The 11,135-nt window shown below is 43.7% G+C and overlaps 1 protein-coding gene across 1 annotated transcript; it reads right to left on the bottom strand.

The window, feature by feature from the left end:
- Positions 1-1,806: 1,806 nt before the first annotated feature.
- LOC109777921 (disease resistance protein Pik-2-like) lies at positions 1,807-3,055 on the bottom strand. Its single transcript, XM_073495851.1, has 2 exons — positions 2,232-3,055; positions 1,807-1,834 (listed from the first exon to the last, which is right to left on the bottom strand). The coding sequence occupies exons 1-2, from the start codon at positions 3,053-3,055 to the stop codon at positions 1,807-1,809; spliced, it is 852 nt and encodes a 283-aa protein (XP_073351952.1).
- Positions 3,056-11,135: the final 8,080 nt, after the last annotated feature.

Raw genomic sequence — 11,135 nt, 5'->3', positions numbered from 1 at the left:
CAAATCAAAGAATGGAAAATATGTATGGACAGTCGCAAGGAGGTTCTTGGAAGCAAAAGAAAGCGAAGCGCAAGAATTGAAGACAGGATGATCTCCATTCTCCATAATGGAGAGTCAGGGTCTATATTGTTTTATGCTATTTTACCTTAAAGAGGGTATTTCGGTCCTACCTAATACTGAAGATCATGTGCTAAGAACAATTAAGTAGGGTTGGTTCGATGACTATGAGAATGATGATCGTATGACTGGTTATTAATAACGAGTAGAAGTTGTATGATGATGATTAGTAGGACTTGTTATTATATATGATGATGCATGATGCATGCATGAAGAGTTATTATATATCAGCGGGTGAAATGAACATGGATTGGATTGAAGTGAAGGCAACATGCATGTGGTGCATGTCAAAAATAGTACAATCCAAACTTGATCAAGTTAGGATTAGTATTACTTTCGACATGCACCACATGTTGCCTTCACTTCAATCTAAGCCATGTTTAGGCACAGCAGTACGTAGCGTTCGTAAACCAAGCACGGAGATATAAGAGAGGACACTTTTCTCTAATAGCTACCTAATAACAACCTAAATTAACCCCCAAAACCCCTAAATCAGCCCCTTTCAAAAAAAAAACCTCAGCTCCAGCCAGATGCTGACGCGTGGACACCAACCGGGACCAAAGGCCCCCCGGCCTGGGCTGGCCGCAGCGGCCACGTGGAGGCCCATCTGTCCCGGTTCGTGTAAGAACCGGGACTAAAGGGTTAGGGCATTAGTAACGACCCTTTAGTCCCGCTTCAAAAACCGGGACAAAAGGCCCTTACCAACCGGGACAATAGGCCCTTTTTCTACTAGTGGGATATTCCAAATGTCATCGATAACAATGAGGTACCTATTTGTATGGAAATAAAGGAGCCATGTCATTCATCGTTAGATGTAAAATATACACATAATTTACAACATTACAAATATAATAAGAACAAGAGAGAAATAAAGCAGGTATTACAAATATATACAGGACCAAGCAATATTTGCAACCGAAGTTACATGTATCAACATTTGCTATTCATTTTTTTCAACAATTTGTGTGAAAGACAAATGATTGTTATAATACTAGTTATCGACAGGCAGAAATTTCATGTAAGATAGTGATCATATTTTTTTTAGATCAAATAGTGATCAATTTAGTTACATGTTTAAGAGTGTAAAGGAAGTGCACCTAAAAAGACATGCACATGCAGCACAGCTGCAAATCAACTTGCTTCATTTCCCTCTCCGGTTCAGTCATCTGTTTGGATCGGATAGGTTCACCGGTCGCCATGCAAAATATTATGTTATAACTAACGTGACGGTGTCAGTGGTTTCATAAATATTAAAAACCTTATGTCCAGACTATCCACTATGCGATCCAATATGTTAATATGTATTCCTCCATTCACAATTATATAATGTTTTGGATATTTCAATATGAACTACATACGAACTGAAATTAATGAACAAACATACTAAAACACGTCAATATACATCCAATTCAGGAAAATAATAATTAGAACATCTTATATTTTTCAACAGAGGGAGTACATTTATATGAAAAAAGAGTTAGTCTAGACTATCTATACATATGTTTAAATAAATCTTTTAAAAGTTGGGTGTGAACTATCCATATACGATGGGTTTTTAGTATCAGGTAAATGTTACGGACTAATTAATTGATTAGTTTTTAATTGACCACCGTACCCTCCCATCCGAAGAGTTTTTTAGTGTGTTTTAATCTCCGTCATTGATTTAATTTTTTTGGGGTCGTCATTGATTTAATTAGAGAGGGTGTACTGGCAGAACCTGTTCAATGTGTTAGACCAACATAAGAAGAATTTAAATAATAAATTTATCTCAAGAAAGGTAAAGAAACATGTTTTGTCTTTTAAACAAGTTTTCTGTAAGCTCCTCTGCTTGGCTCCACTTCAGGCCTTCAAATTTCTTGCCATGCTTTTCAATGGTCCCAGTGTGTCGGTGCTTATACATGCACCTATACCAAATATAATGAATCATTCGAACGCTTGGGTGATTTCACTCTGCATCCTTGCAAGGGGGGGGGGGGGGGGGGGGGGGGGGTTAGAGGAGAAACCAAGTTAAGAACAACTCTATGTGTTCATGTGTGTTCAATGCAGTCAAGTAAACGTCTCAAACAAAATGTAAAAAACAAAAGCTTTGGCAAACAAGCAATCTTGATTGGTACCTCTTTGTCCGAAGGAACTCCCTTAGTTCATCGATGAGTTGTGTTTCATCCCATGATGCTTCGTTGATGTGGGCGTATTTTTTATGGTCAAGTTGATGCAACATCTTCTTGAAGACCCTTGTTATGTCAGGATTCTGAGACACCGAAACAAAGGCCGCACAATCAAACTGTGCTCTCAAGCTTTCATATACTGCTTTGGCAAGAGTTGTCTTGCCCAATCCCCCAAATCCAGCAAGGGAGACAACCTTGATTGCATCGCCGCCCTCCGCGAGCCTCTTGATTAGCTCCTCCCTCGGCTCATCGATGCCAACAAGGTCAGTAATCTTGTTGTAGAGAGCCGAGAGACGGGGGTCGATGGTGGTTGAGGAAGGAGGACTTGCGACGATGTCATCGATCTTGTAGTTGCTTCGCCGTTGAGCAACCTCCTGGACCCGGTCCTTAATGTCCTTGATCGCATCTGCAATCTGATGGCGAGTCTTGCCCTTGTCGAACAATTTGGCCATCTTCTTCATGAGCGCACCGAAAGCGGAGCCGTCTGAGTTGACCTCAGGCTCAGAGCCCTCGACGCGGACCAGAAAGGTGTCGATTGTGTCCTCCATGACATAGGATAGCTCCCTGACTTCTCCTGCCCATAGCTTGACCTGCTCGTCGAGCTGCTCACGCGGGGTCTGCCCTACCTTGCCAAGCGCAGCCTGCATGCTCGCAACTTCTCTCGTAAGAGACTGGACATCTTTCTTGGCGCCCTTCTGCAGCTTGTACTCCTCCTTAAGCAGCTCGCCCAGCTTTGGAAGCAGGCTTCCGATGGCACCCGTCACTACCTCCATGGCTGATTAAGTGGTCGCTATGGGCGTGTGAAGCTCTGTCTACTCATTTGATTGTACGCAAACGCAATGCTCTCCGGTATCAATGGGAGTGGAGAGATATACATTGGACCTACCTCTGCCTGTAGATCGGCGCACACGCAATTAATTAATTAATTTAAGTAAATAAAAGTAAAAGTACTAGGACCACTCAGGTAAAGCACGCAGGTATCACGTGCATGCACGACAATTCCAGCTAATCAAGCCGATAACTGTGAGGGGCCCAGCTAATCAAGCCGATAACTGTGAGTGCCCCCTCACAGTTATCGGCTTGATTAGCTATGTATGTGTAGCATTGCTTCGCGGTAAATTGCCCCCTCCGACCCGCGAGAACACGCCCCCCTCCCGCCTGTCGGTGCCCTGTATCTCGCGAAAGCGGTAGGCGGGAGGGACATTTCAGCGCGCGCGTTCCCCACCCCGATCCGCAGCCACCCGACACCATCACCTCCTGCCTGCTGCCTTTGCTTCCGGCCATATCCGTCGACGGAATCACGCCGCCGGGCCGCTCTAGACCCGGGTCAACCGCGTCGCTTCGACAACGCCCCGGATCCGCCGAGCCGAGTCGACCACCGGATCGCCGCCGCCCCAGATCGACCGCCACCGAGTCCCCGCCCGCCCCGGATTCGCCGAGCCAAGCCGCCCCCAGGTCGCCGCCCCGGATCGACCGCCGCCGGTGAGTTCCCTTTTCTGCCCCTTCTAGTTCACATCAGCGAACGATTTGTAGATGAAATTTCCATTCATGCAAGCTCGAGTGCGATTTGTAGATGGATTTGTGCCCTTGCGAGGAACTTTTGCTCGAGGATTCATCCTCGTCCGATGATTTGGACGTAAAGTCGCTACTCGAGAGCCATCGACAGCTGATGGTGGTGGCGGTGCTCGCCGTGAAGGAGCTCGAGGATCGGAACCGAAAGAGACGGCGAAGATCGACCGTCGGCCGTCTTGGCATCCCTCACAACTGCCATCTCGGGGACATGATGTTGATGCAATACTACTTCACGGACAATCCTACATATCCACCGCATCTCTTCCGGAGAAGGTATTGAATGCGCCGATCCCTCTTCGTAAAAATAGTGCAAGCTTGCGAGGACAATTCTCGGTTTTTTACTCAAAAGAGAAACACTGCGGGTTTGATGGGTTTTAGCGCATATCAAAAAAATTCGGCAGCTATGCGGGTGATTGCATATGGCATTCCGGCTGACTATGCCGACGAATATCTTCCAATTGGCGAAGATACTACAATTGAGTCAGTGCATAGGTTCGCCAAAATGATCATCCGTGTCTTTGGTCCTATCTATCTTCATGCACCCAACAAGGAAGACACAAAAATATTGATGGCAGCAAATGAGAGGCGAGCTCGGCCCGACATGCTAGGAAATGTTGATTGCATGCATTGGACTTGGAAAAAACTGCCCGAAGGCATGGCACAAGCAGCATTGTAGCAAGTCTTGTGATGCAACAATTGTGCTAGAGGCTGTAGCATCCGAGGATTTATGGATTTGGCATTGATTTTTTGGTATGCCGGATACTCTCAATGATATTAATGTGTTGCAAGGGTCTCATTTGTTTGCTAGACTTGCTAGTGGTGATGCTCCTGCTTGCAACTACACGATGAATGGGCATGAGTACACAAAGGGGTACTATCTTGCAGATGGTATTTACCCTTCTTGGTATACATTTGTCAAGAGCATCAAAAAGCCTGCAACTAGGAAGCATATTGAGTTTGCAAAGGTACAAGAGGCTGCCCAAAAAGATATTGAAGGAGCCTTTGGGGTTTTGCAATCTAGGTTTGCATTGTTCGTAGTCCTGCTCGTTTTTGGGACAAGCGAACCCCGAACAGCATCATGACATGTTGTGTGATTCTTCACAACATGATCGTTGAAGATGAGAGGGACATGAACTTGGAGTTCTTCTACGACAATGTCGGTAGCCGTGTGAAGCCAGCTAGAGACCCTGACCGCATACAAGCATTCCTGCAGACATACCGCCATATTGAAGATGCAAACACCCGCTATCAGCTTCAGGAGGATCCCGTTGAGCACCATTGGCAAAGGCATGAACGGTAAAACCTGCCATTTTTACATTCGTTGCATTTAATTCATGTGTGATTTGTATCATTGTATCATTGTTGTATTCGGGGACAATTCTTGTATTGAATTATAAGTTTAATTTGGTGATCTGAATAATTATTGTAATTTGGATGATTGTTGTATTATAATATTCACATTTTTATCTTATATTGAATTTATAATTCTATGTAATATGTGATATATGTCAAACACAAAAAAGACCACGTGTTTTACGAGCTGGCGCGGGCTGCGGCCGAACAGTAGCGAAACTGTGAACACATCGGTATAACGAAGATCATGCATGTTGCAAGTCGTCTGCTTTTGTAAACACCTCGTCTAATACAGTGAAGATCACAGTCATTACCGCCGTAGTTTTTCCCGCAAGATGGAAGGTCCCTGTTGTTGATTTTATTTCTTATTTTGTAGTACGACTGTCCACCAAGGTTCAGTGACCTTTGGAACTTGGGATGGGTCTGCAGGAGTTGCCGCCCCACCAATATACAATCGTTCACAAGATGCCATGTCATCGACTCTTTACGCATTTGTCAAGGCAGACGGAGAAACAAGCGTGCGCAACCAGCCAACGGAGTTTTTTTTTTTTTGAACAACAGAAGGCGCACGAGGCGCCAAACCTTTTCATTTCAGCTCAGTAACAACGTACAACATGAATTACAAAGCCCTGAAATTGGAAATTAGAGAGAAGAGAAACTACAGGGCAAGACATATTCCGATGAGCTGAAGCGAAACAACATATGTCAGGTTCTAGCACTGATCTTAGAACCTGGTGAGCTACATTGTGAGCAATACCATTGATCTCCCTAGAGATGTGAAACACCTGAGACTGAAGATCTGAGGAGTAGCAGAAGAAATCAGCAGAACTTTTCTAATAGTCCAAGGAGTAGTAGATTCCTTAATCTTTCGGCTAGCTGCCCATGACGCCAAAGACAGATTATCAGTAAAGAAAGTGGGCTGAGAAATGCATAGCCTTTTGGCCACTTGAGCTGCTAAAAGAAGGGCCAAAGCTTCAGCTTGCAAAGGAGAATTTGTGATAGTAGCAGAGGCTTGAATCTGTACATTAACTTCCATATGATCCTGCGGCAAGGAGAGGTAAACACCAATACCAGTAGCAGCAACACCTTGTGGTAAACCTGGGATTTTTTTGCACTGGAAAGCTGCATCAGAATATACTTTTGGCCCTGCTACTAGAAGGTCGGACTTAATTGTTCTTCCCTGTAAAGGCATGTGATTAGTAGGAATTGAGGTACAGGTAGAGGTATGATTTTGAGGCTGTAAATGAGTATGTTGGACAAGATCATTTGCATCATTAGACAGAGCAGTAGCAGCAATATGGACATGGTAAGGGAAAACCTTTTTCCTGTCAAAAAGATGGTCGTTCCTAGCTTTCCAAAGACACCACATAAAATTGAGAATATTGGGGACAGAAGCATGCAGATGATTCATATTTAGCAAAGCAAGGATAATGCTATCCATACTGAAAAAACTCTGAACTAACACATCTGTTCTAATGAACCACGGGTGAGAAAACCAAGCAGCTCTCGCAAAATTACAAAGGAAGAACAGGTGCATTTCATCTTCTTGCTGGCCACATCTACTGCAAAATTGAGAAATGTGAATAGAGAAACGACCAGCCCTCAAACCTGTAGGCAGAGCTTTCTGGAGGAGTCTCCAAGCGAATGTTTGGACCCTTGGAATCAACATCTTTTGCTTCCAAATCAAATTGAGAAGATCTTTCACCTGCAGAGGAACTTGTGAAGGAGTATTTCTCTGGTTGGCATGAATATCCTGCAGACAAAGTTTGTAAGTAGATTTCGAAGTACAAAGACTATTAGGAGTTAGATCCCAACAAAGAATATCTGGACAGTCCTCATGAATAATATCAGTTTGAATAATAGTAGAAGCTAAAGGCTGTTGGAAGAGATTGTTGATGAGATTAACATTCCAAGCTTTGTGATCAGGTAGCCAAAGATCCATAACTAGAGAAGGGTAAATGTATCCATGAGGCTGAATGATGAGCTGATCATAAACAGAAGTCCAAAGAGGGCACCAAGGGGTACTCCAAATAGAGACATTACCTTGTGTCAACTGGTAAAATGAATGAGCTTTGAGCTTAGGCATCATCTTAAAGATGGAAGACCAAAAAGCTGACTTTGGAGTGGTAGAACTAGCAGTCCAGATGGAAGCATCAGAAAAATACTTGGACTTGAGAACAAGATGAAGATGGGAAAAGGGGGCTTTTGCCAGGCGCCAAGCAACCGCGAGGATCAGGCCTTCATTAATAGCCTGCAAATTTCGAACACCAAGTCCACCTTCTTGCTTAGAGTTACAAACATCCTTCCAATCCCTAAGACAAAGACTCCTGCCAGAAATATTGTCCCTAACACCTGTCCACCAAAAATTTCTAATAATAGCAGTGAGTTTGGTTAAAAATTTCTTAGAAAACAAGATATTGGCCATATAGTACACAGGTATAGCAGAGAAAACAGACCGAATCAGTTCAAGCCTAGCTGCATGAGAGAGCATGTTGGCCTTGTAAGTAGGCAACTTGTTTACAAATTTATCCAGAACAAAATTATAAGCTGCAGTTCAATTCTTAGCCGGGAGAATAAGTGGATGACCAAGGTGGGAAAAATTGTTGTCAATATTAGGAACATGGAAAATCTGCTTTAACTCCTAAATGACAGCTGAACTAACATGAGAACTAAACATTATAGCAGATTTGGTCCAGTTTGGTGTTTGACCTGAAATGGAGCAGAAATGGTGGATAAGTTGGGCCATTGAGGTAGCTTCCTGAACAGTAGCTTGCCCACAAACAAGCAGGTCGTCTGCAAACAACAAAGAGTGAATAGGGGGGCAATTTGGTCCAAGTGAAATTCCCTGCAGAAACGGAGTAGGCTAAGCATTGGGCGACGCACTCCGCCGTGCTCGGCCACCTGCTACGAGAATTTTTAACCTTATTATCTCCCCCTTTCTCCGCCGCATCAGTCCAAGAAGCTGACGGTGCAGTATTAGTTTAACCCGCCAGTTTGGCACACTATTCGACGTGTCAGACTGCCAATTTGTTATACTACACTACTAATTGCACATGCATTGCACCGACGGTATACACATTCTAGGGCTCTGATATAAATCTTGCATCCATCATATTATAGATTTGGATAAAATTTTATTAGATTTAAGCATTGTTAAGAAAATCGTTAACCGGTAGCTTCCCGGTTGACTGGAGAGTAAGGGATTAATAGGCAAATCAGTAAGTTAATTGGCATGTTAACCAATTAATAGTTCAATTTATCAGTTTATTGGTTACTCGATGACCCTACAAGTAGGGATTAATCGGCAAGTAAACTGGTTAATCAGACAAAATCATTGAAGAAAAGAAAGACAAAAAATTTTGGATTTATGTGAAGTTTTGGTGTGATTTTCATTTGATTTGGATATAGACAGGGGAATGAAAACGATTAATTTAGTTGAGATTTTGAAAATATGCAATATAATTTGATTGACTTAATACATGACATGAGAAGAGGATAGTGTCGAAGGTGAACATATAACGATCAATAGTTTGTTACTATTAGATGGACTAATCAACTCACGAATCTTTGACACACTGTCCCCTAGCTTTGGTTGTCTGTCTCATCGATCCAAGCAGCCAGCTTTGCATTGCGGGTCGACTTTGCATTGACTCGAAACAGACAATATTAACGTTGGATGGACTACTAAATTCACAAGCCTTTCACACTACACCTACCAAAACAACATTTTCAGAAATCTTCGCATTGTACGAAACGAAAATAACACGCTGTGCAATGAAGAATATGAGTGGTGGAGTATGAGATCTGCTCCATGTCCGAGGTTGGTTCTGGTGCGAGATCTGGCCTGGAACTCGGATCAAGAGTCGCCTCTAGGGTCAAGGCCGTGATGCTCGAAGAGTTCTCCAGCCGATCTGGCATCCAGCCAGAGAGGGCGAGATCACCGCGGGAGTCAGCAGTGTACTCCAGACAACCGAACGTGATGACTTGGTTTGGGACGAAGCTTTTGACACGTTCAAGATGATCGGTCGAATTGGCATGCAAAATGATGATTCCGAACGTGAAAAGCTGGCCGGGGACGAAGATGTCACCGCAGCCGATGTCGTAGATGATCTGCAGGCGAGCCATTGATCATTTTCGACCACACAACGGGACCTGTATGGGCCAACAATGTCAGTAATAAAACCGACAGATCTCAGGTAGGGGGTCCTGAGCCGTGGATCTTGGATCGATGGTAAACAGGAGACAAAGGGCGCGATATTTACCCTGGTTCGGGCCCTCTCGGAGAGGTAAAACCCTATGTCCTGCTTGATTATATTGATGATGGAGTATCGAGTACATGTTGATATACCTTGAGATTGTATGTTGTGTTCTAAACCCTAAGGCTAGTAACTGTGATTCCGTCTCTACGGACAAAACCCTCCGGTTTATATAGGCATCAGGGGTATCTAGGGTTACACATGGTCGGTTGCGAGCAAGGGATAAACATGCCAACATGCGGAGTTGTCCTTGAAATACACGCCAAGTCTCCAGCTGAGTCCGTCTTGATCACGTCTGAGTTCGAGGCTTCCGGAGTCCTTCCTTGTGAGATCGATGGGCCATAAGCTCGACCCATGGACGGTGGGCCAACTAGGTTGGTACCCCTTAGTCCAGGACACCGCACTTATGACATCTCGCTAAGGCACATATATAGACAGTTGGTGCAACTTGTTTTGTTACAAAGGAACATCTTCTAGTCTAAGTGAAGCTCATACCACACTAGTAACTAATACTATCAATTAAATCCAGCACAGTACATACAATAGATTTGAAGCAAGCAGGAGGTAACATTACTTGCAGACATGTTTAATGTGGTCGTAAACTGGAACTGGGACCAGTAAGACATTTGGCTTTGCCTCTATCGATCTGTTGATAGGACCAAAGCTGCAGATTCATGGATGATCACTAAAGATATGATATAACAGATAAATCTATACACAAGGCTCTAAAAAAGAGAGGTGTGCCTCATATTGATAGTAAACAATCTACTTGCAATATCAGGGGCACGCTTGGTCTTTTTTAATCTCCTTTGTGGTTAGGGGTCTTACAGAATCCAGCAATGTATAGGATCATAAATTTCAGTGATTTGGGAGTGCTTCCTCTATTGTTCAAAGTCACCCTTGGTACAAGTCAAACAGAAAGGATTATAACATGTGTGAATGATAGAGCACCAATTCGTACAGAATTATAGAATATGGTCCAGAGGATTGTGGTGGTGCCACATGGACACAGTTGCTGCAACTTTCTTTGTTTAGATTTTGATGTTTCTTTTCCTGATTCATAAGGTAAGCTTATCTTTTAGCAGCAAGAAACTGAAGTTTCGGAATTAATTTGCAGGACTTGTTTTTTTGTTTTGGACTTGGGTTTTCGGAGCATGAACTACTGTGAACTTGGTTGTGGTATCTGGTTTCATTAATGATAATGTAACGTGGGGAGGAAGGGGCTTCAGTGTCCTGCATGACTTTTTCACTGATGTCTCGAAAATAAACTTGAATTTGGAGGATCTCGCTGACATTGTATGTGACCCCGCTGGGTGTATTGCACATGTGATGAGCTTCGTGCCAGAAGCGGTGCTGGAGGACCCGGGATGGCAGGTGCCTGCCTATTGTTTTGCCAAGGATGATGACAAAACGACCAAGAACACCTACATATCTGAACCTGATGGGCATGGCATGACGATGAGAGCTTTATCCCCAAGATCAAAATGCAGGCCAGAGGCTAAGCCTATCTCGTGGAATCATGACCTTCGTTGGTGAGTGTGTTCGTCTTGGTATCTCTCGGCGCTCGTTGCGTGCGTAATGACATGGGTGTGTTGCTGGTAAGGGTATGTATGGTTATGCCTTTTGTCATTAGTGCTTCGTGTGGAGTTTCGTATGTGCACATTGTATGGCA

Source organism: Aegilops tauschii, chromosome 3, assembly GCF_002575655.3.
Source record: "Aegilops tauschii subsp. strangulata cultivar AL8/78 chromosome 3, Aet v6.0, whole genome shotgun sequence".
In the NCBI taxonomy this organism is placed as follows: domain Eukaryota; kingdom Viridiplantae; phylum Streptophyta; class Magnoliopsida; order Poales; family Poaceae; genus Aegilops; species Aegilops tauschii.
This window is presented reverse-complemented; position numbering and strand designations above follow the sequence as displayed.

What these genes read in the sequence shown, in the direction of transcription:
- LOC109777921 (XM_073495851.1), bottom strand. Translation starts at nt 3,055, where the DNA reads ATGGAGGTAGTGACGGGTGCCATCGGAAGCCTGCTTCCAAAGCTGGGC. An exon ending in GAGTTCCTTCGGACAAAGAG is followed by an intron (nt 1,835 to 2,231) that starts GTACCAATCAAG and finishes CACATTGAACAG; the next exon opens with GTTCTGCCAGTACACCCTCT.